This window comes from Astyanax mexicanus, chromosome 13 (assembly GCF_023375975.1).
Source record: "Astyanax mexicanus isolate ESR-SI-001 chromosome 13, AstMex3_surface, whole genome shotgun sequence".
Classification (NCBI taxonomy): Eukaryota; Metazoa; Chordata; class Actinopteri; order Characiformes; family Acestrorhamphidae; genus Astyanax; species Astyanax mexicanus.
In genome coordinates, this window is record NC_064420.1 from 39,470,040 (window position 1) to 39,498,029 (window position 27,990).

The window sequence follows — 27,990 nt, forward strand, 5'->3', positions numbered from 1 at the left end:
GACTGAACACAACGCACTATAGTCTGTGGGGGGTGAGGCTGGTTGGCGTCGGACTGGTTAGGAGGCTGAGGTATAGTGTTAGGCATATTGACAATGACTGTTGGTGACAGAGGTGCAACTGGTGGCGGAGCACCAGTGTCTATCAACAAAGTGTTGTCAGTCTCAAATGCGGAGGTGTGATAACGGGGTGAGCTGAGTGTCTGTATTTCAGCAATCCGTCGTGGGGTCACACTCGCTGGACTTAGCAGTGACACTTCGCTGTCTTCTATTACCCTGTCACTCTGGTATGGGTCATTGCTGCTGCTCACAGCGTGCTGTCTCAGACTCTGACGGAGCTGACGAACGAGGCGAATGTCTGGTCCAACTCCTGTTGCTCCCAACTCAGTGAATAGCTTATCCAACTCCTCACGAAGCATCAAGGGGTTAGAAGAGTCTGGCGATGGTGGTCGAATGGAAGCTGATGTGAGTGTATCACTATCCAATTGCTGTAGGAGGCACCCTTCATCCTCTTCAACCCGCCCCTGTGCATGCTCGGTATGGCTGGTGTATGTAGCTTGTTTCCTGGTGGTGTTGTAATCCAGCACAAAATCCTCCAGGTGTCTAGGCCGGCGCGTCTGGCGTCCTGGAAGACCTGACTGTGTCTTATCCATCCCGTATCCGTGGTAACCGTCAATCCGGCTCGAAGGACCTCAATGTAAGGGAGTTGGTTGGGTAGGACTGTATTTAGGATCTGGTACCGTATTGATAATCGCCACGGTATGTCGGTCAGAACATATTTCACAGGAGGCAGACTTTAGTTTATCTGGTTTACTTCTTCAAAACATACACAAACAGCAATGCACAGGGGGTCAAACTAATACTTGACAAGTTAGCACTTGGGGTATGGTTCGTTCAAGGTATGGTTCTGTAACAATGAAAGTACAAGAAATACAGACCACATAATATGAAATACAATATACTGATAACTAAATAAACTACATACATGGCAATACACTCCCTCATAAATAACTAAGGCACTGGTAATGATAATAGTAGTTATCAACTGAACTACTAATCATGCCTTACACACTTTAACCCTTCAAGGTCACCAGTTGAGCTACAAACGGCTGCTAGCTAGCTAAATAGTGCTTTGTCATTTACATCAATACAGTGTTGTAAATGCAACTTCGTATAACTTCGAAATAATGTACCAAATATACAGTTTACAAAAGAAATATAACTCTATTTAATGCATTAATGCTAATTAATGCATTACCATTCAGAAATGTCCAACATAAAGCATTGTGCAAAACAATTAGAATAGCTAATATTAGCAATTCAAAGTTAGACACATAAATGACTTAAATTCCGTAGGAATATCTACAAACACCTTAAACTATACTTGAACTGAAATTAGGCAGGTAACACTCACCATTCTTCATTTACACACACCACAAACAAACACAAAGAAGAATGGCTGGAGAGCACGTTTCCTCTGACCTACTCCAAAAACTTGCAGTGTCATAATGGCTGATTAAAGGGATTGCAGACCTTGCTGCATGAATTCAACCAGCAGATGGCGCTGTTGCCAATGGAAGTCTATGGCCTTTACAACACATGCAAAACCCAAAACCCCTCTTTTAGCAGTTTTAGTCCTCTAAAGACATGCACAATTTAGGTATAATATCTATTTATTATCTATCGTTTATTGTCTATCTAACATATTGGTAAAACATACCATTAAAACTATGCTACATTAGGTAGCTAAAATGTTTTTTAGGTTTTACAATATGCAGAGCTGTGTTTTCTGTAACAGATCTGAACGTATTTGCACTTAATATTAGGTCATGCCATATTAAAATTTCCATTTTTAAAAGTTTTCATAAAATATTAAGAAAATATTCACTTTGGTTTTAAAATGTGTATTTCCAATATGGGAACTTTACAGGATATAAATTATGATATTTAAAGCTTTACTAGATGTAAGTGATAATATTTTATTGGTCATTTTAGCCATAGTAAAATGATGTTTGCTTACAAACATACTATTATTTTTTAACTTTTTAGTAAAACTGCATGCAACAATAATGTCAATTTGGCAAGATTTTTAAAACTATGTCTCTCACATTTCTTTTAAGTTTTAAACTTAAAACTAAGTGTTTGCTACTTTAGATTTAGAAATGTACATATCCAAAAACACAATATATTTTCAAAATGGTAACTTTGTAGGATGTAAAGTATGATATTTATAATGTCCCTAGGTATAAATTGCAACATATTCTGCTGGTTCAGTCATCGTTTAATGTTCACACATTGTAAAGACCACCTAATGTTTTGGGTGACAATTTTAAACTTCCCATATTTAACATGTAAACACATACTTTTTAAATAGCACTGAATGAAATCCGACCAACCGTTTAGAGTCACAGATTTCTACAAAGGCCTCGGGGATAAAACCTGTTTGTAAATGTGAAGTGAGCAGCTGCTGAGATTGAGCAGATAAGAAGACTGGACTGAAGATAAACAGAAGTTAGATTTTTTGTAATTGAAGTTACATTAATATGCTGAATTAAATGTACAGTGAGATCAGTGTGATTTATTGTGCGAGTGTGGAGTGCAGATAATCCTTTGATCTGGTTGATGTTGGAATATGTGCAGTGTGGACGGGGGTCTGTTTGATGGTGTTGCTCCTGCAGGGTCTGAATGCTTGGATCTGCAGCTACACGTGTAGAAACAAAGGAATCAATGCAGGGCAGCTGCGTGCAGACCCACACCTTCTTCTGCAGACGTCTTTGTAAAGCAGCTCTGAAAGCTTTGTACACTTTCTCTAAGGCCTGGTGTCCACTAAGTGTGGATGCCTTAATAAGCCCCCCCTGGTCCTTTCCATACATCGCACAGACCCCCTTCTCACTATGGCAACAGTGGGGTGGAGTGTGTACGTGTGTGAGTGTGTGTGTGTGTGTGTAGGGGGGTGGGGGGTGGTTGGGGGACCCAGCAGCATCATTATCAGCTGAACCATCTGTCATGTGGGGCTCAGATTTTAGCTTATGGACGGGGCCAACACACAGTACCTCAGAGTGTGTGTGTGTGTGTGTTTGTGTGTGTGTGTGTGTGTGTGTGAGATGGAGAGAGAGAGGAAGAGAGATCAGATTAAGATGGAGAAAGAGAGAGAGAGAAACAGAGAGAGAGAGAGAGAGAGTGACTGACAGACGGATCCAATAGGATTGCTTGCAAGGGAATCTCATTGAATGCTTGATTGACTGATTGATTGGTTGATTCACTGATTGATAGAGAGCTCTTTTGATGTGGGGTTGACTCCGAATGGAAAGGCGGAGATACATTCTCCTGTTTCTTAATTATTAGCTCCATTTCAGAACCAGGTCAGCTGTTTCCTGCAGTTACAATTGTGCCTAAACTGTAACTGTATCTTTTTAGTTGATAGAAATCTAAAAAATCTGAAATAATAAACTTTAAACTTTCTTCTTTCTCTCAATATTTCCCCTCATTTGTTCATCACTTTTTTTTACTATGTCTTTGTTTTGGGTTCTACACTTATGCACACTTTGTAAGTATGTGCATGTATGTGTGTGCATAATTTTGAAAAAAAAAAAATTCCTGTTAAAACGTATTCATTCAGAATGTTTGACCTTTTTGACAGTTCACTTTATACTCAGCATAAAAGTACTTTATAAAATAAGTTTTTCTCTACAAAAAATATTTCAATTTTGTTCATTATGTATCTGAAAAACAGTAAAAGTAGTAATTGCATGTCCATTAAAAGAAAACATTTTTTTTACTATTTATATTTGTCATTTTTAATCAAATAAATCATATCATACAAAAGGCGCACTACCACACCTATACAGTCACTTAAGCACTGGAGTCATTATTGTACTAACTTATACACTCATCTTACATACTTTCTCATGCACTTCCTCACTTACATTCATGTACTGCCTCATTTGCTCACTTATGCACTTCCTCGCTCATTCACTCACACCCTTATGCACAACCTTACATATTCCCTCAAGCACTAGAATCACTTACAATTATTTTCTGCATCACTCATTCACTTATGCACTACCTCACCAAATTACTCACTCACTCACTACCTTATACACTACCTCACTAACTTACTCGTTCATTCACCTACTCACTCCCTTATACACTACCTCACTAACTCACTCACTCACTCCCTTATACACTACCTCACTAACTCACTCACTCACTCCCTTATGTACTACCTCACTAATTTACTCACTCACTAACTTACATACTCACTTATTCACACACTCACTCCCTTATGTACGACCTAACTAATTTACTCACTCACTCACTACCTTATACACTACCTCACTAACTTACGCATTCATTCACCTACTCACTCCCTTATACACTACCTCACTAACTTACTCATTCATTCACCTACTCACTCCCTTATACACTACCTCACTAACTCACTCACTCACTCACTCCCTTATGTACTACCTCACTAATTCACTCCCTCAGTGACTCATGTACTCACTCACTCATTCACTCACTCCCTTATGCAACACCTCACTAACTTACTCACTCACTCACTCACTACCTTATGTACTACCTCACTAATTCACTCCCTCAGTGACTCATTTACTTACTCACTTACTCACTTCCTTATGCACCACCTCACTAACTTACTCACTCACTTACTCACTACTTTATGCACCACCTCACTAACTTACTCACTCACTCACTCACTCATTAACTCATTCACTCATTCACTCACTCACTCACTCACTAACTACTTTATGCACCACCTCACTAACTTACTTACTCACTTATTCACCCACTCACTCCCTTATGTACTACCTAACTAATTTACTCACTCACCCACTCTCTTTCACAAACTTACTCACTCAGTCACTCTTTTATGCACTACCTCATTAATTTACTCACTCACTGACTCACTGACTCACTTACTTACTCACTCACTCACTCACTACTTTATGCACCACCTCACTAACTTACTCACTCACTCACTTACTCACTCGCTCACTCACTCACTACTTTATGCACCACCTCCCTAACTTACTTACTCATTTATTCACTCATTCACTACCTTATGTAGTACCTCACTAACTTACTCACTCACTCACTCACTCCCTTATGCACTTCTCTTTCTCACTTACTTTCTAATGCACTACCTTACTCAAATTCATCTACTGCCTTATCCATTCACTTATGCACTGCATCACTCACTCAGCATTGAGTTGCCTCACTCACTTAATTGTGCACTGCCTCATTCACATACTCTCTCAAACACTAAAATCATTCCCTGATTTCGGCAGTTTTCAGACTTTTCATACTCATGCACTGGCCCAATTCAACTCCATCAGACCTGCCTTACTTATTTTTTTACTTATTTGCTCACTTGTGCACATAAATTTCAATGTATATATTTTAATGTGGAATTAGGCAAATAAATAGTAATTATGCTTTAGAACGAGGAGAAGAGTGTAAACAAAATCAGCCAGTCATTTAGACAAGGGGTGATCAAACTTTTGTATGAGTCAAATCCTTACAGCAATGCTCTACATTGTAGTAGTTAGTCTTTCCTGCACAGTAGATTCACTCCAACAAAAAAAACTTCTTTATAATAGCCCTGGTTTGATACCCATCACTGAAGAAACAGTGAATGAGCAGGTGTCCCAATACTTTTGTTTGTTTTCTTATTGTAAAGGTGTATTTTTGAGATTTTTATTGAGGCTATATTCTATATATACCATACATATATGATCATCTATTTTATTAAGCATTAACTGTAGTTTAAAGATATTTGTGCTGTAGTTTATTTTCTACTTATGTAAAATGTATGTGTGAGTGAGGAAACTTTGAGAAAGTTTGGTGCTGGAGTTGTGAAAGGCTGTTGTAATGAAAGAAAGGGGAAGTTGTCCGCTCTGCCATCTGACTGAGGGAGCAGCTCACTCTTTTGTCTTCACTCTCAATGGGCTTTGTTGGGGGAGCACACCAACTGGGAACCGCTCTGATTGGCCGGCCTCGGGGGATGAGCGTGACGCAGGGCTCGTGTGATTGGTGGAAAGCGGAGGTCGGGGCGGGGAGCGCCCATTGTGAGGCAAGTTTCTGCGGTACTTTCTCTGTTATTAAGAGCAGAAGTTTTAGAGTTTGAAAACTGTGAGTGGGGCAAGAGAATCACAGCCAAGATGAAGCTGTGTAAAGTTTTTCTAGGTGAGTACAAGTCTTAAAAATACTGTTTTTTGGAGGCTGGTGTGAGATGTTGTTTGGGTTTAAAGACTTTGGCGTGACTTTAGAAATGCTTTGTGGTTTGTAGTGATTTTTAAACCTTCTTTTAAACTTTTGTTTAAACTCAGTGTTTTTAGATTGTTTATACGGCACTTAAATAGCCTTGTCTGTGAAAATACTTTTTAAAAAGCTATTGGTGGACTTTAACTTACTTTTTTGACTTTTTTTGGGCAAAATTGACTCTGCTTTAATTTAACACTGGCAAATAAACATCGTTGCTGTGAACTAAAAGTCTGAACCTTTAGTACTGAACGTGTGGATTTAAATTTAATATCAGTATAAACACTGACTATTGAATTGTCTACAGCTTGATATTGACTTGATATACTGGTTTATTCTTTAAAGTATTGTAAATATAGCTTTGAATTAGCCTAAAACGTATATACAACTCTTATTTAAAGCGTATATTGCTCTAAGCAGCAGCTGATATGCAGGCAAAGTACGTTAAAACTCTTCAAGCTCAGCTCGACCCTCCAGACAGTTCTCAGACAAAGGAAACTTTTGTTTCCAGAGGGATTTGTGCTCTGAACTCTGTGGGGACTTCAGTCTGCCGTACAAACCCGTTAAAAGTTTGAGTGAGGGAGGGACTTATGCAGGTCCATCTGTCCATTGAAGAGAGGGAGGAGGGAGGGATGGATGGAGGGATTGGGTGTGTGTGTGTGGGGGGGTGATAGAGTGGGCTCTAGTCGCCTCACTCGCTCAGCTGGCACGTATGTAATATTTATACACGCTGCTGTTGTCCCGTGGAAGCAGGCCGTAGGAATAATTGTATGCTGCAGCAATGAGGCTGTTGTCCATCTGCACAGAGCTGCAGGACCAGGGTGAACAAATTTCCAGCTGGTGACCGAAGAACTTAACTCTCATTAAATATGGAACAAACTCTGGAGGACTTTTCTCTCTGGTCACGTGATGGGAATGATTTTACACATTTTCCACGAATTCCTTTAATTGTGTTTTACGTACTAGACAAATGCACACAAAAAACTTGAATAAGGTTCTTTGAAGCAACAAAATACACTGTAAAAAATCCAACTTTTAATGTTCGAAGTTTATTTTTATTGTGATGATTGAGCAAAAAGCCTTAACAAAAAAATGAGTTTTAAGTCAGCAGAAAAAGTTTTAAATGAAGAAATACATTGTTAAACAACCCAATAAATCCATTGGATAGATAATACAATGAATATATATATATATATATATATATATATATATATATATATATATATATATATATATATGTGTATTATCTATCTATATATTCATTATCTATTATCATATATATATATATATATATATATATATATATATATATATTATCTATCTATATATTCATTATCTATTATCATATATATATATATATATATATATATATATATATATATATATATATATATATATATATATATATATATATATATTATATAATATAATACAGAGGATCTAAAACATTACATTTCTATTTTAAAAAGGTGTGCAAAGTTGAATGTGTTTTAATGCATTTTGATGAGTATCAAAAAAATATATTTTTTATTATTGACATATACTCAGGATTTTACCCTCATCTGCTTTATTTTTGGTCCGTAAAAACATTTTACAAAACGATTCACTATGCAGCTGAGCACAGTAGGTAAACTTAACTTTAACTTTAGGTAAATACTCTCATTAGATTAAATAAAACGTGTAAGTGAAAAGCCCAAGTGGCCGATTAATTATTTTTTATTATTTATTTAAAATGAAGTATTAAAAGACCTTCAATACAAATCATTCTGCTCACAGTCCTCACTGTCGTGTAACTATAGCTAAATATCAGAGATATGTTGGGATCAGTTTGAGATCAAGCAAACCTGTTCATCTGTTACAGCGTTAAATATAGCAAAAATAAATAAATAATGATCAATAATTTATGGCGTTATTTCATGTTTCTGTAAAGTAGGTTAAGCTGAACATTTGGGGAATATATTTCCGGCCGCGTTGCCTTATTTTAGATCTCGCTGCGGCACATCGGCTGTATCGCTGCGCACGGAAAAGTAGTCCCCATGTTTTTCTTCTTCTTCTTTTCATTTAAAGGGAGTCATTTCCAGACAAGGAAGAAACGCGTTTTATAGCGTATTATTTGTGTAAAAAAAGATATATATAGTTTGTAGGCTATAGTCTGTAATATAACATGTACATCAAAATTCAATCCGCATAGCATCTATTTATACTTCATTTTCAGACTTATGTTGCAGATGTTTATTGTTATAAATACTTTGGTTAAAAGTAATTGGGGTGTACAATTGCTCGTTTTTTTAAATCAAGGCAACGAATAAACACAGGACACAGGACTATTGGGTCTGGCGCTTCTGTCCATGGTGCTGAAAATAACTGTGTCTCTGTCCAATGCCTTAGAGTGCTGAACTTGGAGCTAACGGCTAAAATGCATGGTTAAGCACAGCAAAGGAAACTAGATATAGCGTTTTGAACGATGTAAGAGAAAGAGAGATTGCGAGAGATTGAAAAAAATGAGAGTGAGAGAGTGTGAAAGAGTAGAGGTAGCAGTAATAGTAGTGATAGTAGTGGTGGTGGCTGGTTGGAGCTAACTACATTAGCTAGTGCTTACTATAGCCTTCGTGTATAGTGCTATTTTTTTAAATGAAGGTGTGTGATGTGTGAAACGTAGGCTACGTGTGTGTTTGAGAGTGAGTGTAGTTATATGTTGGGATGGAAAGAATTAGGGGGAGGCAGGGGTAGAGGAGGAGGAGGAGGAGGAAGAGGAGGGGGGTGTAGATGTACTAGAAGAAGAAGCCCATCCCCTCCCTCTTGTATTGTACATTTTACTATGATGATGTCACAGCCTGGGGTAGAGGAGGGGTGAACAATGGGCCTGTGAGCCAAAGGTAAGTCAACATTATTCTCGCCGAGCGATTTTTTGTGTGGTAATGGCTTTTTGATGAGGCTACATGCTAACATTCACGCGCAAAGGGACGCTCTGGACCGGGTTCTCTGCCATGAGGAGGTTCGGGACGCGCCGTACTCGGATTATTTAAAGGTTTCTGGCGGTCAGCAAAAGGGCTTTACGCAAAAAACGCAGCCGAAGCGGAGCGGTGCTGAAGTTACAGCTACAAAAAAGCGAGAGGCCGCTATTTAAATATAGTAAACATAGCTACGTCGCCTGGAGGAGCACAAAGGTACAAGCCACCAATGGTATTATTGCTTTAAGCTGTTTTTTTGGAGGTTGCTTTTGTTAAACGCAATATTTTTAGCGTAAGCTAGCGATCCCCAGGATCTCCGTCGAGTGTTTCCGACGTTACGGTCGCCTCTAATGGGCGCCGGGTTGGCTGCATAATCTGCGTAAATTGTAAAACACATTTGCACCTGCTATACTTCTATATCGCACGCTTTAGATGATGTGTTTTGGATGGAAATTGACTAGTTGTATTTGCATTTTAGGCTGGATGAAGATTAAACTCTGTTTACCATCTCCTAGTATCGCTACACTAGCTCGTAAATTAGCGTACACTAGCGTACATTAGCGTGTATGTGTTTTTTTTTTGTATTTTGCTAGATTTAACCCATCACCTTCCACCTAAACCTGAATCTCTGAAACATTTTCCGGTAAATATGGAGTGTGTAATGTCGTTCTATGAAGTAGAGCAGCAGCATTAAAGCAGGCAGCAGGCCTGTGTATATATTGGAAATGAAGGCGCGTGCAGGCCAAGCTATAGTTCATAGTTGAAGTTAAAGTAGCTGTAGTAGAGTAGCAGCAGCAGTACAGCATCACTGACAGCAGCAGTAGAATAAGAAGAAAAACAAGAAGAAGAAAAAGCATTAGAAGTTATAGTTCCAGCATGATGTTCTTTTAGGGCCCGTATTGTGAATAAAGAAGCATAAGTTTCAAATTTCAGCTCCATTAATAATTTAGACTCCAGTTTTGTATTCTATTCTTGGCTCTTTCTGTTTTGTTGTCTTTTTTATCCTTTGAAGCCCATTTGTCTTTGGCCTGGTTTGTGTTTTAGACTCTCCAGATGTGGCCTACTTTTCATATACAACCGTATGGTCACTCCTGTCACATTTGTTCCATAGTATAGCTGTGTGGGTTGAATCAGTAAATACCAATTTGCTGTAGAGAACAGAGTGTGCAGGCAGTATGATGAAAATGAGTGCTGGTGAAAATGTCCCACGTCCTTGTGATTGGCACAACAGAGTGGTTACCATTATTACGCAGCTTTTGCAGTGATGGAGGGGCGGGGGTGCTGTTGGTCTGATGGGAGTCATTTAAAGGCGTGGTGTTGTGGATAGGGAGAGAGAGAGAGGGGTTACTGCATCATCATGATGCTCTTATTGTAGACCATGGTCCCGTGAGACAAGGGTATTAAATTTGAAATGAGAAACTGAGTAAGTTAGTAAGATGTATTTCAGTGCAGTCCAAAAGGGCAACTTTTAAGATAATGAAATAATGGAAAAACCTTCTTAACTTTCAACAAAGTCAAATATATTAAATAAATGACAGAATTTGATACAATATAAAGAACCACTTTCAGATTCAAATCATTTCAAAAAGCCTGGCAAAATATTTTTAATATTCTTATTTTAAATTATTTACCTACAAGAGGCACCATATATACAATACTGTGCAAATGTTTTAGGCACCTGTGGGAATTTCAGTAAAGAATAAGTGTCTTATCTGTGAAGTAAGCGTATATTATCTCAATAAAACACCAGCATTACAGTAAATACAAACAGCAATTTTACAAAAAGCAGAGCTTTAACAGCACTTTTTTAATTAAACCATCTCCTAATCTCTCCTCATCTGAGTTAGAGTTAAAAGAGTTATTTCTAGTTCTCATCATATCAACACCTGGTTTGGTAAATTGGTAAATTTGGTAGATCAGATGAGCTGCTGACGGAACTGATCATGTACACATGCTGGTTGAGGGCATTCTGGAGAAATCTGGAACTACACAGTACTGAATTTAAAATCTTTTTTTTTTACTCCAGTATTGGAATGCCTCTGAAATCCCTCTATTTTTGTAAGATCACTTTTAATATTATAGAAAAAACAGCATTTTTGAACAGTCCTAAAATATGCATTAATGTTATTTTATCTAATACAGTATATTAAATTATTTAAACAAAAATAGCCATAAATAATATAAACCAAGGCTAAATGTGTGCATACATGCTAAATAATTCTTGTTCCTTCTAAAGGCACATGCATGCTAGTAAGACCTTGTTCACAACAAATGCATTCATGTTCACATTCTTATTCTTACTTTCATGAAGCAGCTTCAGCGGAAGAGGCCTTTACATGTTGTTTAGTGCTCTTGAAACTCACATCAATAATTCATTTGAGGTGTTTCTGAACTTGTTAAACTTTTACTTATACACTGAACCTACACTGAGATGCTTTACTGGACCTTACTGGAACTTAACAAGTGTGTATCATCTCCTCTTAAACATAATACAGTTCATCTGCATAATTACTGCCAAACATAAAGCAAGTAAACTGAAAACTGAAAGACTGAAGCTGAAAGAGAGCATGCAGTGCAGTACATTACTATGCATTGCTTTTATCAGTCCATTTATAGACCTGTACTTTCCTTGTAAAGAGATGTATGAGATTACTGTTATTGCTTCGGTACAACACATTTTCATGTGAAGATTTGCAATAGTGCGCTTTTTGTGAGTGTGTGTGTGTGAGTGTGTGTGTGTGCGTGCATGCGTGCTGGAAAGTGTAGGAGCACCAGGTGCCGTTTGAAACGTAATCAGAGGCTTTAATGAGAGCCGGGTGGAACAGCTGGGTCACATCGCTTGCTGTTCACTCACACCAGAGCCAGCGAAGGCCTTCCTCTCACACACTCCTCTCACACACACCATCATGAATCGTGTGTTCAGAAGCTTTGAATGACTTTGCTCCCAGTTTCCCCAGAGTGTTAGCAAAGGCTGGCCCACAGCTCTATCAGCCGCTCTCACCCACCGACAATAATCACTCCAGCAGAATGTTCTGCTGCTATTGAGTACCTGTCTCAATGAGGAGCTGCTATTGACAGTAACTGACAGGCTGTAAACAACAACACTGTCTCACAGTGTCAAATATATTCCTTTTTTAACAGTTATATATTTACAAACAAGTGTGGACACTGATTAGAAGTATTACTGTTAGTTTAATTAAAAGTGTGCTTTGTCTTAAGCTAATAAATAGGACTATGCTTAAAATATAGCCCAGTATAAACCTCTACATGTCACTGAAATATATGGATGTTTATTTCATATACAGTACTGTGCAAAAGTTTTAGGCACCAAAGCAAAGTACACTAATCCATTTATCTCAGCAATATGAGTGTTTTTACCTGGAAAAAGCACCACAAATGATTTAAACAGATGCAAAAAACATACATACAGTAAAATGTAAGAAGGAATTCTTATTTTTAACTAAGTATGTTATATCCTGTGAGCCAAGCTGAAGAACAAAGTGTAGTTCCAGATTTCTACTATATGTTCAGTTTCGTCAGCAGCTCACCTGATTTACCACATTTACCAATTTACCAAACAAGGTGTTTATTAATATGATGAGAACTAAAAATAACTCTATTAAACTCAGATGAGGAGGAGAGATTAGGAGATGTTTTAAGGAAAACAGGGCTGTAAAAGCTCTGCTTTTTGCAAAATTGCTGTTTGTATTTATTGTAATTCTAGTGTTTTACTGAGCTAATAAACATTTACTTCACATATAAGAAGCTTTTTCTTTACTGAAATTCCAAAAACAGTGCCTAAAACATTTGCACAATACTGTACTGTTTGGACATATGTGATTTTCTGAACAATATTAGAGCCTAAAATCTATATTAGAGTCTGAAATCTATTTTAAGCCTCAGTCGTGCTATTTTATCTATGTTCTTCAGACTGTGGAAATCATAGGACCCTATATAATATTACAACACAGTGTCTTTTAAAATATTTGATTAATGAATAGATGATTGCTGCTGTTCACAGATCCTGCAGAAACGTGACCTCCATGCTGTAATATGAAAATGATGTTGCGTTTTTAAGGTTGAGGGTGAAGACTGATTGTGTTTCTTTCTCCAACAGAGAATGAGTTCCACGGGCAGCTGCTGAGCCAGAGGTGGACAAGAGGGGACAGAGTCAGCAGCTGGGAGAACAAGAGGAGCAAGAGAATCAAAGTGAGTTTGTTCGTGTGTGTGTGATTTTGTGTGTTCATATGTGTGTGTGTTCTGTAATGGTTTAGATATGGAGAGCTTTGAGTGCCATTCTTTCTCTGCTTCAGTAAGAGAGCTATAGCTATCACTCAGTACAGAACCTTGAGCTATTCTTATTACTACAAAGCATTACAACTCACTCATCTGCACAGTTCTCTCTCTTTCTCTCTTTCTCTATTTATTTATTTAATTTCCATTCTACACTTTATATTTCTCTTCTATTTCCTTTTTTCTTCTACTTTCTCTTACTCTTTATTTCTATTCAATTCCCCATTCCTCTTTCTCTATTTTTTCCCTATTATTTTCATTATTTTCTTTCTTTCTTTCTTTCTTTCTTTCTTTCTTTCTTTCTTTCTTTCTTTCTTTCTGTCTTTCTTTCTCTCTCTGTATTTCAATTCCATTCCCTATTTTCTCTCTATATTTATTTGTTTCTAATTATATGTTAACTATTTACTCTCTCTCTCTCTTTCTCTCTCTCTATAATATATATATATATATATATATATATATACATATTATATCTTTCTCTCTCTCTCTCCTTCCCTCTCTCTAATATATTTCTTATTCTTTATTTTTCTTCCCTGTTTACTCTAATCTAAACTAATCTCTCTCTCTGTTTATTTCCTGTTTTGTTCATTATTTACTCTCCCTCTCTATGTCTCTTTATTATGTTCTCTTTCTTTATCTCTCTCTATTTATGTATTTATTTTATTTTTATTCTACACTTTATTTGCTTCTCTCTCTCTCTGTTATATCCCTTATTTAATTCAGTCTCTTACTTTGTCACCCTTATTTCTATTCTAATTTCTTTTTCCTCTAGTCTCTCTTTCTCTTTATTTCTATTCCATATTCTTTTCTCTCTCTCTTTATCTCTCTCTCTCACTCCCTCTCTCTCTCTCTCTCTCTCTTTCTCTCTGTCTCTCTCTCTGTCTCTATTTTTTCACATTAGAGAACTATTTACTATAATCTACTCTTTCTTTATTTCCTATTCTGTTCATTATTTACTCTCCCTCTCTATGTCTATTGTTCCTTTACTTTCTGTCGCTCTTTTACTATTCTATTTCCTATAAACTCTACTTTCTACTTTTTCTCTCATGTTTTCTATTTTTCCTCTCAGTGGGTGATAGTGTGAATCTCTGTGGACAGGAATGGAAGTGTATTATTGATCCTGCTGTTTTAAGGGGTTTAAGGGATGCACAGAGCCACTCTGGTTCCAGTAACTTCAGACTCGGCTCAGCCCAGGGGACCATTAGATGAGTCTTGCTCATGGAGGAGGATAGACTTGAGATCAGGCAGTGACATTTGAGCTCAGATAAAGCTCATTCGTGTGACCCGAGCCTGTTTAAGCACAGGATGAGCGATTTGACCAGACAAGGATCACAATGTGTCCAGTAGAGTATAAACTAGAGAACATATATAAACTAATAAATATTATACTGACTAATGTGTGCTGCACGTGTTCCAGATGAGCCAAGACACAGAAGAGAAGAGGACGCGGACTCGCTCGAAAGGCATCAGAGGTGAGAGAATGATTTGTTAATTAGTGCTTTTACTATATTTCACTTATTACTGTAGTGAATAAAAGAGTTAAAAGAACCGTTACATAACTTTTATATTAAATGTTATATTCTTAATGTAACTGAGGTAATTACAAAGTGGAGAACAGTAGAGAATATAATATGTTAAATAATTTGTAAGTCATGCTGCGAGTTTTTAATTACTAATAATTAATAATAATGACCAATTTTATAACCATCATAAATCTTATATGCTGATGAAATAAAATTTTTTATTATGCACCCTTAGCTTCCATGGTCAAGCAATGTATATGCAATTAATAGTTCTGCAGCAAACTAACTGTGTAGCAATGCACTATTCAGCACTACTCAGCAAAAAACACTATAGCAACATCATGTCTGCTATTTCTGGCCTTGTCAAGCTTATTATTATAAGATGAATTACTATTAAACTGTGTGGAACTGCAGGAATATACATACAGTGGAGTTTTGTGACAAAAAGATATGCAAAAGATGTTTTCTAAGAAAACTCTATAAATTTGATTTCCCTTTATTTCAGTTCCTCTTGAGCTTGTGGGACAAGAATACAGGTACTATTTTTAATTACCATTTACAGCTTACAATATGTTACCCTGTACACTTCTTAAATACACCAAACACTCATTATTCTGCAAACTTTAAGTAATAAACTAAACAAACTTTAAAAAAATATTTTTCTTTATTTTTTAGCTGCCCCACTCCTGGATGTGATGGTTTGGGTCACGTCAGTGGAAAATATGCTCGACACAGAAGGTAACATCAGCCAGAATATAAGGCCTTATTTCCATATAGAGCTAAATATGACTATTAAACCAATAGATGTTGCTACAAAAGCTGATTTATACATTTACTATGCTTCCAACAGTGCACTGGGTTGCCCATTGGCCAAGAAAAGGAAACAGCAAGAAGCAGAGGAGATCCAGGCAGCGTCTAAGAAGAAGCCCAATCCCTTAAAGTTGGCTATGGATGATGGATTCAACGCAGACAGTGATACAAACAGTGAGGCGGAACCAAAGGATGAAGCCACAGAGTCTGATGAGGAGACAGCAGAGAAAGTGAACGAGGAGGAGCCTAAGAAGAAGGAGGAAACACCAGAACCAATAGCAGGTAGGGAATTAAATTCACGACATTGGTCGTGAAGTGTTATCTCAAAGGATGGCCATATTAAACATATAGCCACATTTAAAGCAGGAGGCCCAACAGAATTGTGTAACTTAATTCCCAACCATGGGAGATGGACAAAAATCATAGGACACAATAGTAGTCACTGTTCTTTTGTGAGTTTTGCATGTCAGTGTTAAGGGTTCTGGGCATATTAATACCTTTTGCTAATGAACCATCTTCTAAAAGAAGTTCCTTAAGGAACCAAAAGTAGCCCTTCTACCTGCTATGTTCCAAAGAACACAAGAAAGTGTGTAATGCTTTCAGTCTACTAAATGGTTTACATTCATTGTCTTTCTTTAGATGTTCCCTGTGAAAATCCTTCAGAAGTTGAAGCTGAAGAAAAACCCACAGAAGTTCCAGAAGTTCTAGAAGTTCCAGAAGTTCCCACTCCAGAACCTAAAGAAGAACCTGAAGAAGAACCCAAGAAAGAGGAGATTGAGACGGAACCCACGCCCATCCAGCATGTCACAATGGAGGCTGAGAGTGCTGAGGGGCTTCAAGTTGCAGAAGAGATTCAGGCTGGTGATGAAGAGGATGGAGAGGAAGGTGCAGAGATGACGGATGAAGAGAGGATGGCTCAGCAGCTAAAAGCTACAGAGGAACCCATGCAGATGGTGGAAGTAGAGGACTGTGAGGATGAGGAGGAGCCTGAGGAGGAAGGTGAGGAGAGCCAGAGCCAGTGTACGAGTCAGAAGAACAATTCGGACCACCAGTACTTCAGCGGAGACTACAGCAAAGTCCAGGCCAAAGAAAGCGAGGCTAAGACGAACTGCCCAGTAGACAATGTAGATGAAGAAGAAGAGGAGGATGAAGAACAGGAGGAGGAGGAAGAGGATGAAACGCAAACGAAGCCTGACCACTCCCCCTCCGCACTTACAGCCAACTTCCCAACTCAGGTATCAGAACCAGATGCCGCGATGAACTGCAGTGAAAAGCTAGTTTCCCCCTTATCCGAGGATGAGGAGGATGAAGAGGAGGAGGATGATGATGACGACATAGAAGAAGAGGAAGGAGAGGAGGTGCCCAACAAAGCCTCGCCCACAGTGGTCATCGAGTTGCACTCTGAAGGAGACGATGAAGACGATGATGAAGATGAAGAAGATGAGGGAGAGCTGCACTCTGAAGTAGATGAAGCAGAAGATGAGGAGATGGACAGCATGTCCCACAGGTCGGAGGTGACGGACGAGTCGGAGATGTACGATATGACGCGGGGGAACCTGGGGCTGCTGGAGCAGGCCATCGCGCTGAAGGCCGAGCAGATCGGACGCAGTTCTGAGGAGAGCCTCTCCCCGCAGCAGCACAGCTACCACAGCCCAGATGAGAGAGGCGGCAAAATGCCAGATCACGCAGCGCGCAGGGGATACTACAGCAAAGGTAACGTCAATTAGAGGTGTAAAAATATATATTGATACATATATTGAAGTATAATAGTTTTTAATTTTTCAATAATGTATCAATTTATTAAAAAATCCAGTGTCGATTGTTAGTATCGATTGTAGTTGTACATGTAAAATTGGTGTCAGAAGTGGTTCATTTAGTATTGTGTTTAAACCATGACTGTCACCTTTATTTTTTTTTCTATCCACTTCATTGTATTGCACACAAAACACTGAAGAAGGGAAAAACTATTTATTTTTATTTCATTTAAATTGACTTTTCATAAACGCTATTATTTCTATATTCATTTTTTATTGTTGCATCAGGAAAAATAATTATATGCTACCTGCAATCAGATTAGACTAGGTTTTACTTAAAAAACACAGATTCCAACATGTTTATTAGTATGTTTGGATCAGCAGAGAAAAAAAAAACTTCTATCAGGTATCGTGATGCTTCAAATGTTTTTAAAGGGACATAAAAAATAAAAATAAAAAGTAAACCTGTACATCTTTGTTACAAAAACTACATGTGTTTGTACGTTTGTATCGTCTTAACCACCTCCTCTCCTTGCTGCTCTGCTTCTATCACAGATGGTTCCAGATCAGAGAAAAGAGAAATTAAGTGCCCCACCCCAGGGTGTGATGGGACAGGTCATGTGACCGGTCTGTACCCTCACCACCGGAGCCTTTCTGGGTGCCCACATAAGGATAGGGTCCCTCCTGAGAGTGAGTGCTACCCTACTTATCTTACCTTTAATATACACTCTTCAATTGAGATATTTACTGTACTTTATATCTCATCATTTCTATGATCTTTGACATTTTTTGTTCTCTTTATCTGCTGATTAGTCTTGGCCATGCATGAGAATGTGCTGAAATGTCCCACACCCGGGTGCAACGGCCAGGGCCATGTAAACAGCAACCGCAACACACACCGCAGGTATATTAAGAAGATTTAAATTATATTTTAAATAAAATTTAGGTCTACTTAAAACAGTATTATTTACAACATGCATGTTTTTATCTCTTTTCAGTTTATCTGGCTGTCCGATTGCTGCTGCAGGGAAACACACGAAGATTTACGAGAAGCAACCTCAGGCCCAGGCCTCAGTCAGCGAGCAGTCTGTTGGAGGCTCTAACTCAGACAGAGTACTCAGGTAAAGTTTCTGCTTAGTGTCTAAAAACTCTGTATATGTAATTTAAAATCAGAATAATCATTTACAATTCATTTTAATGAGATTTGAATGTACAAATCAGACACAGCAGTGTCACACCTTAGTGTCACTGCTGGACTGAGAATAGTCCACCAACATTCTTAGGATCATTTTCAAGACTTCTCTTTCAATTTATTTTTGTTTATTATCATTCAATTGTAATATGAATTAAAACTCAATATCAATAAAAATCAATATTTAATTATACCTTACTTTTGTTATTGCCTGCAATTTCATTCAAATCTCACCTCCATTCTCTCCTGTAGGCCGATGTGTTTTGTGAAGCAGTTGGAGATCCCTCAGTACGGTAGCTACAGGCCTAACGTGTTGCCAGCCACTCCTCGAGCCAACCTGGCCAAGGAGCTGGAGAAATACTCCAAGGTGTCCTTTGACTATGCAAGCTTTGACGTGCAGGTGTTTGGCAAGCGCATGCTCGCCCCAAAGATGCCCACCAGCGAAACCTCACCTAAAGCCTTCAAATGTAAGCTTACTTTACAACTCTGCTACTTTACATTCAACTTTTGAGTTATATATTCAGTTCTGATTGAAAGAACATCTAGACATCGTATTTACAGTAGATTATATTGTGTATCCATGTTGTTGTCTTGATTAACAGCAAAACCATTCCCAAAAGCTTCCTCCCCAAGCCAGAGCTTATCTGGAGGCTACGCCAAGAGCAGCTCCTCCTCCACTTCCAGCGGATACGACTACTCCCACGATGCCGAGGCCGCTCACATGGCCGCCACTGCCATCCTCAACCTGTCCACGCGCTGCTGGGAGAGACCAGAGAACCTTAGCACCAAGATTCAGGAGCAGCCCAGCAAGGTATGTAAAATGAGTGATGGTGAACCATATAGCTTTGTTAGGGGTGTGTCTTTGTGGAACTGCTAGAGTTTACTCATTTTAAACCCAAGTAAATATGGCGCTGAGTGGTCCAGCAGTCTAAAGCACTGCCACTATATCCAGGAAATCGCTGGTTTTATCATAGATTTGAATCCTGTTCATGTAGCTTGCCATCAGCTGCCGGAGCCCTGAGAGAGCACAATTGGCCTTGCTCTCTCTGAATGGGTGGTGCTCTTTCCCCTCATCACTCCTAGAGTGATGTCGATCAGCACAAGATGTCTGTGAGCTGATGTATCAGAACCGAGTCGCTGCGCTTTCCTCCGAGTGCGCTGTGATGCTACTCAGTACTGCTACATCAGTATTAGTTCGAAAAGAGGCGGTGGCTGACTTCACATGTGTCAGAGGAGGCATGTGCTTGTCTTCTCTCACTTTGTGGGGGTCAGTGATAGGGGATGGGGGATGGTGGGACAATTGGCCTAGCTAAATTGGTGAGAAAATGGGAAATTAATCTAAAAAATCTTTTTTTTTTTAATTTTGATAAAAGAAAGACTATTAAAAAGTTTTTGGTCTAGCAAGTCGTCGGTGTAACTTCAGTCAGCGATGTAACATGTCATTGATATAACATGTACCATGTCAGCAGTGTAACATGTCATCGTCATAACATAATTGGTGCAACAACAAAATGAATGTTTCTTTCTTTTCTTCTCCTCTCTAGGAGATGGATATTGAAGTTGATGAGAATGGCACCCTGGACCTCAGCATGAAGAAGCCTAAGATGGAGGGTGTGAGGTCACCTGACCCTTCTTCCTCATCCTCATCATTCTCACAGCAGCATGGAGTCACCTCACCTAACTCTACTCACACCTACAAAGTAGAGGAGTGGGAGGGGCCTCTGGACTACACCAAGACAAGCCGACAGAAGGAGGAGGAGCCTGAGGAGGTGTGCATCCTTCACTTGTCTGTCTCCAACACCAGATTTGGTGTTCTTGTAAACAAATTGAATTGAAACCATTATCTCACCATTATATATATATATATATATATATATATATATATATATATATATATATATATTATGCTTAAAGGTGGAATATACCATCCACTCCCACACATCCTCTGATGGAGAAGATGACGATATCATGCAGGAGAGTCTGGAGGACAGAAAGTACCCTGGTGAAGTCACAACTTCCAGCTTCAAAGTCAAGCTCCAACCCAAAGACCCCAAGAAAGATCTCCTGCTGTAAGTGTCCTCTGTATAGTTAGCAGTAGAAGCAGAATAATATTCCAGGCTAATCAGAAATGCTAATAATTAAACACTCAACCATAACACTCTGTCTTTAATCTGTGTCCAGATGTCCCACCCCTGGATGTGATGGCAGTGGTCACATAACCGGGAACTATGCATCTCACCGCAGGTATAACACTAAATATTGCTTAGATTCCTACTAGCTAACTGCATTCTAACCAACCCCTCATCTGTTTATACATGTTCTTTCCTTCCACCTTAAAACTTACTCTACTAAACCTTTGGGTTCTTTTACATGTTTTCTATTTCTAAGCTCTACACTCGATTAACAAAATTAGGCCCCCATATTGACCATTCATCATAAGTTTTAATCAGTTTTTAAATCCTGTCGATTGCACGATTTATGAAGGCTTTAAACAGTGCTACCACCAAAAACATCCATTCAAATGGACATCACATTAAACTGCTCGAATCTTGTTAAACCCAACTCCCCCAGAAATGTATTCCTCTTCTGTCTGGCTCTTACATTTCTCCAATCTCTTTTCTTTCTTCCTCCGCTCTGCTTCGTTCCTTCAGTCTCTCTGGGTGTCCTCTTGCTGATAAAAGTCTTCGGACCCTCATGGCTGCCCACACTGGTGAACTCAAGTATGTCTGTCCGCTTATCTTCCCTCTAAAACACTGCCAATCTGCTTCTGCTACTTAACTGTACTGAATTCTGCTGTGAATACAAACTGAAAACCCAGTGCTGTGGTTTAGTTTGTGCTGGTGTTTCTCTTCTAAACTCTAACAATTACTTTTAAACCCATGAATTGTTGTCCTGCCTACATTTTGTGCTGGTCACTGATACCCCTTCTTACAAGTGGCCGTTCTGACAATGTTAATGTGAAATCCTTTATAATGTTGTGAACTATATAATAGCAGAATTCATAGTGAACTTTGATGAATGGATGAAAATACTGAAACTACCGTATTTTTCGCACTATGTCTAATGTCTAATGTTTATTGAAAATAGATAATACATTTTAGGCAAAACTTTATTGCAAAACTACCATAAAACAATCCAGTTAGGCAGGGACTACACCAATATGTTGTGTTTTTACTTGTGTGTGATGTAGATCTTAAAGACTACATTGCTTAAAATGCTTTAAACTGAAAAATATGGTTCCTATGATCTGTTTAATTATGCAGAAATTCTGAAAATAACTGTTTTTTATTGATTGATTATTGATTGTATTATGATTGTATTAACCTATAGCACTGTGCCCTCCAGATGTCCCACACCTGGGTGTGATGGATCAGGACATATCACTGGAAACTACGCCTCACACAGAAGGTAAATCACTCCTACCACTCTTATCAGTCTACTGATTTAGTGTCCTTCACTGCATTCCGTAAACGACTCACTCTATTTAAGCCAAAAAGCAGTGTACCTTAATTAACATTTGCCCTGTTCTCCATAGTTTATCCGGATGCCCTCGTGCCAAGAAGGGAGCAATCAAAACGACGCCCACCAAGGACGACAAAGAAGATTCAGAGCTGATTAGGTAAGTGCTTCAAATTATATAAAGAGCTGAGAAGTGTGCTTTTCACTACCCTATTTTTCACACTGTAATTTTCCCAAAAATCGCCAGTGCTCTTTTTAATCCATTGAGCTTTATAGTGCTAAAAAACGGTAGTTTCAGTTTTTTAACCCAACTGAAGCACTGTAAACACCTTCATTAGTGCTCTATTATTCCTGATTAACTGGTGAATGAGCTTTAGTTCCACAGTGCTGAACTTCAGTTAAACATGTCTCTGCTCTACAGGTGTCCTGTGCCTGGCTGTGACAGTCTGGGTCATATCAGTGGAAAATACGCCACCCATCGCAGTGCCTATGGATGCCCGCTGGCTGCACGGAGGCAGAAGGAGGGTCTGCTGAACGGCACGCCTTTCTCCTGGAAGTCTTTCAAGACGGAGGGTCCCACATGTCCCACCCCAGGATGTGACGGCTCAGGCCACGCTAACGGCAGCTTCCTCACACACCGCAGGTACGACACAGGACACAGGCCTGGAGGGGTTTTTACTAACATTAGATTATTATTAGGTTATATTATGAATGAAAAAAAATCATGTGTGGTTGAGTGACACCATAGAACAACCTTTTTTGGTTTCATTTAGAACTATTTTGGTTATAATAAAAAAAATACTGAAGGTTTCAAAAGGATGTTGGGATTCTTTACTAAAGTAAAGCTCTTTACACTTACATCTCACTCAAACAAAAACATTCACTCAAATCACATTGTTTTTAAGAGTGTGATCTCATGGTTCAGATCAACAAAGAAATTTAATTTAAATATATTATTTTAATCAATCAAACAATGCAAAGCAAAGCAGGTTTGAGTAAGGCTGCCCAGTATGTGACCCTTGAGCCAAAGTTAGCCTATTTAGATGTTTTTTTAATTTGGCCACAAATGACCCTAATCCTAGAATAGTGAATTAAGTGTATGGAATATTAATTGTATACATAACAAAATAACCTACATTCATTTTGTTCATATTATTCCCTATACCCACCAAAAAAATTGCCTATTGGCCACAAAACAAAATTCTTGGGCCCCCTACTTTCTTAAATGTAAAGGTGCCACAAATAGTTATGTAAGAGATGCAAAAAACGAACCATGTTTGTAATTGAGCTTTAAATTATTAAGTTCTTCACACTCACACATACCTAACTAGAAACTGATATTAAATGAACCATGAATGGTTGTTATGAGGCTGGTTAATAATTGAGGTAAAGTATTTTGTGTGTTTTATCATCATCAGCACTGAGTTCAGAAAGTTTCTGTGCTTGAGAGAACTGAGAGAACTGCCTGAGATTTAACCTTCCTTCACCCTCTCCACCCACAGCCTATCAGGATGTCCTCGAGCTTCTGCCAACAAGAAAAGAGCACGGTTCCCCGGAGACGACTACATCAGCAAGAAATTCAGGGCGAGCGATGGTAAGAAGAATGATTACTTTTGAGATGGAGCTGAAATTTCTTGCTGCTTCCTGCAATTTTTTTAACGTGCTTTTTCATTCCTCAGTTCTGGATAATGATGAAGACATAAAGCAGCTGAACAAGGAGATCTGTGAACTCAACGAGTCCAACTCAGAGATGGAGGCAGACATGGCCAACCTACACACACAGGTCAGCTGATACTGAGTGCAGTTCTACTGTAATATAAAATATAGTGCATATACAACTCTGGAAAAAATAAGAGACTACTTTAAAATTATGAGATTCTTTGATTTCAACAAATTGAAAACATTTATAATATAATCAAGAGGAAGATGGATGATCACAAGCCATCAAACCAAGCTGAACTACTTGAAATTTTGCACCAGGAGTGGCATAAAGTTATCCAAAAGCAGTGTGTAAGACTGGTGGAGGAGACTGTGATTAAAAACCAGGGTTTTTCCACCAAATATTGATTTCTGAAATGTATGAATATGAAAATGTTTTCTTTGCATTATTTGAGGTCTGAAAGCTCTGCATCTTTTTTGTTATTTCAGTAATTTCTCATTTTCTGCAAATAAATGCTCTAAATGACAATATTTTTATTTAGAATAAAACAACAATATTAATTTTACTCAAACATAAACCTATAAATAGCAAATGATCAGAGAAACTAATATTTTTTTCCAGAGCTGTATATAGTATAGTAAAATCCTGTGTTAAAGCATTTCTGTTGTTTCATTCATCATGTCAAATTGGCAATTTTTACAGCAATCATTGTAATATGTTGCTATATATGTAAATAATATTTTATTATAAAGAGTGAATTAGGGGGCAATGGGATACATGGTCAAATGGAACAGCTCTGGAACAGCTGTACAAGGTCCTAGCTGTGAAACCACAAAATCTAAATTAAAATCTTCAATATAACTAAAATATAAATTTGATAATTTGTTCAGCTATTTGTTTTAACAAGAAAGTGCAAAAACTGTTCAAAAAGCATCTGCTGACGGGTTGTTGATGCTTTTTTTTGCAGATCTCATCAATGGAGAAGAATCTAAAGAACATGCAGGAGGAAAACAAACTCATTGAGGAGAAAAACGAGGCTCTGTTCATTGAGCTGTCTGGCCTGAGCCAGGCGCTTATCCGCAGTTTGGCCAACGTCCGTCTCCCACAGATGGTGAGGAAACTAGCCACCTACAGTATAATGCAGAGTTTAACACCAAACACGCTGCCTGTGAGGCAGAAATCCTCTGATTACAACTACATACTGAACACTGAATCCTGCCATTAGCTCTCCATTGTTCAGGATTTGGGTTGGACATTCACTGGGTGATGGTCAGTGTAGTGCAGTATAGTTATACAGTGTTATAAAGAGTGGTTATGATACGATGAAATCATGTTGAATCTCTTTACTGTAGGAGAAATTAACAATAACACACATTTAGAGTATTTTTAGGCTAGTGAAGAATTTTGATATTGGTCATAATGTGTTATAATAAGGATAATAATGATGATGATAATGATATTTAACCAAATTTTACACATTTAGATTAAAACTGTCATAGTCTATTACTTGTTTGAATCACTATTTCTTTTTAAACAAGCAAATTTATGAGCAAATGTAGCCTTCATATATTCTATATATAACACTGAAATAATACATATTGTCATCGTCATGCCTTGTACCCCCAAAATGGAAACTTTACAACAGGACAAGACATTTTATTCACTTTGATTGGAAGTCAGTGTAATTAGAGGGCTTTTCAATCATCATGTTTTTGTGAATTTAAAAATGCACATAAAAAATAAATAGAAAAAAGATAACAAAAAAAGACAAGACACCCAAATAAATTAAAAAGGAATATAACTAAAAGCAAATTGTAAAAAAAATAAATGAAGAAAAAAATAATGTTGAGGCTGTAAATGCTTCTGGCACATCCAAACACATGATCTGATAGTACTATTTAATTTTTAATTATTCATATATATTTTTTTAATTGTTATTGCTGTCACTTAGGAAATCGAAGAAGATGGACGTAATAGCAGAATCAAATTTATTAAACACACAAAAAATTAACAAAAGCAAAACACAGGTAGCAAAATGAAAAAAAAAAAAAACAACAAACAAATAAAAGTCAAAGACAAAGTAAACTGAACTACAAAAACCAAGGAAAACCAAACCAAGGAAACTAGATTAAGAAAATAAAACTTAGAAGACTTAACAGATTAAAAGTAACAAAGAAAATAAGAAACAAAGAACAAGCAGCGTGAAAAACCTACAGCCCTGACAGGACAGCTAAAGCATACAAAATGATATATACACAAAATTTGAGGCCCACAAAAGACTCCACACAAAACAGTGAAACAAAGGGGCTTCAATACACAAGGAGGGTAAAGAAGACCTGGAACTGGTAACGAGGGGGCGGGGTTACAAACAAGACACAAGGTGACAGGGCAGAGACAGGACAAAAACAAAAAAAGGGCATGTGCTTAAAAAAGCACAAAAGATTTTCCCACTACCCTATACTCTGCACAATTGTATTAGTAAGTGTCTGATGAAGTTTCCTTAAATAAATTTATATTTATTCAGCTTTTTTAAAGAATAGTTGGCCTGAAGACAAACTACCTATACATAGATTGTTGGCTCTTTCTAACCACACCTTTTTTCTTTTGCTTCCTACAGCAGGAGCCCATCAGTGAGCAGAACTTTGACTCGTACGTGGACACTCTGACCCACATGTTCTCCAACAAAGAGTGCTACCAGAACCCGGAGAACCGAGCCTTGCTGGAATCCATCAACCAAGCCGTGAAAGGCATCGAGGTGTGATGAGGAGTCGGAGGGCGATATCAGACAGACCGCTGGAAAGAAAAAGCGTGACAACCGTGAGACACTGTGGGTTGTAAAACAGACCACCAATACTTCATGTACTGTTAAAGGACATCCAGGTTATGTACGTGACGGCCCTGAAGACCAGGACAAGGAGGAGCGCTGCGCAGTTCAGAGGAAAAGGACCAAATTCAGAAATCCAGTCTTGCTGCTTTAACATTTCAATGACAAAAAAAAAAATACGACCCTTAAAAAAGGTACTTCTTCTTCTTTGAGGTTATTTTTGGACGTTGCCTCTTATTAGCAAACAGCTCACACCCGTCCCGATCTGCCTTTCTTACTCTTCTCAGCGAAACGGAGGTTGTCATGAAAAAGCTGTGAGATTGGTGTGTGTGTGTGTGTGTGTGTGTTTGTATGTACATGTGCGTATGTACTGTATGTTCGACATTTAATGTCTGAAGGTACTTTCAGAATTCCTGACGTCCCCCTTTATGAGTCATGATTAGGAAGCAGCACTGCTATCGTTTGTTCCCTGTATGATGATGTTGTCTCATATTTGGTGAAGACCTTGTTCCAGTCCCATTTAGAAATGGCCATAGTATTTGAGAACATAGATATTGCACTTCCATAAATAGGTTGTAGTTCCATGGTCATATTCTTCTTATTATTATAATGGTTACTATTTAAATTGAACCCTTAATTATGTAATTATTGTTTTATTTATTTATTCATGTTGATTCAGGTGTTGATTTTTTTTTTTGGTTATTTATTCATCAGTGTCTATTTATGAGCTTATTTATTTTACACAATAAAATTCTATACGCAGCTTTTTAACAGTCGATATAATCAGAATATTTGACCTCTGTGTTGAAGAAGGAGGCAATATTTTAAAAAATAATAATAATTATCCACAGCAAGCATTTTATAAACCTTCCTATTTATTTTAAAGACAGGGATTTTTAATCTCTTTTTTAAGTGCAAATATTTTCTATCAATTTTTTATATTATTTTCTAATATTCTCTTTTATTTAACGAGTTTTTGTTTTCCATAAAAGTATTTTGACACCCTCCACAGTGAAGTGGGTTGAACAGATACAGTATGATGTATTTATTATTATTATTATTATTATTTATTTAATATTTAAGTACAAATTAAATGGAGATCTTGTTGCAATATTTATTTTGTAAATGTATCTGTGTTAGTGACTGCTGCATATGGATAGACTTTGCCCATCTGTCGGTGATGAAATAAAAGGGAACTCTATCACCTAAATCCTGTTATTGTGTGAATTAATGAAGCATTTTATA

At 37.9% G+C, this 27,990-nt stretch overlaps 1 protein-coding gene across 9 annotated transcripts; it reads left to right on the top strand.

The window, feature by feature from the left end:
- Positions 1-6,104: 6,104 nt before the first annotated feature.
- myt1a (myelin transcription factor 1a) lies at positions 6,105-27,955 on the top strand. Of its 9 annotated transcripts, none has more exons than XM_007246846.4 (23): positions 6,105-6,204; positions 13,348-13,439; positions 14,941-14,995; positions 15,552-15,582; positions 15,722-15,784; positions 15,897-16,138; positions 16,496-17,569; positions 18,166-18,300; positions 18,424-18,514; positions 18,609-18,731; positions 19,055-19,269; positions 19,405-19,613; positions 20,347-20,571; positions 20,717-20,871; positions 20,984-21,046; positions 21,454-21,522; positions 22,133-22,210; positions 22,338-22,421; positions 22,683-22,904; positions 23,764-23,855; positions 23,941-24,044; positions 24,889-25,032; positions 26,539-27,955. In XM_007246846.4, the coding sequence occupies exons 1-23, from the start codon at positions 6,180-6,182 to the stop codon at positions 26,680-26,682; spliced, it is 3,735 nt and encodes a 1,244-aa protein (XP_007246908.2). In that variant the 5' UTR covers positions 6,105-6,179; the 3' UTR covers positions 26,683-27,955. The 9 variants fall into 9 exon arrangements, with proteins under 9 accessions (XP_007246908.2, XP_022532953.1, XP_007246909.2 ...); XM_022677232.2 differs by having other exon boundaries at positions 19,423-19,613; positions 22,148-22,210; XM_007246847.4 differs by having other exon boundaries at positions 6,129-6,204; positions 22,148-22,210.
- The last annotated feature ends 35 nt before the right edge of the window (positions 27,956-27,990 follow it).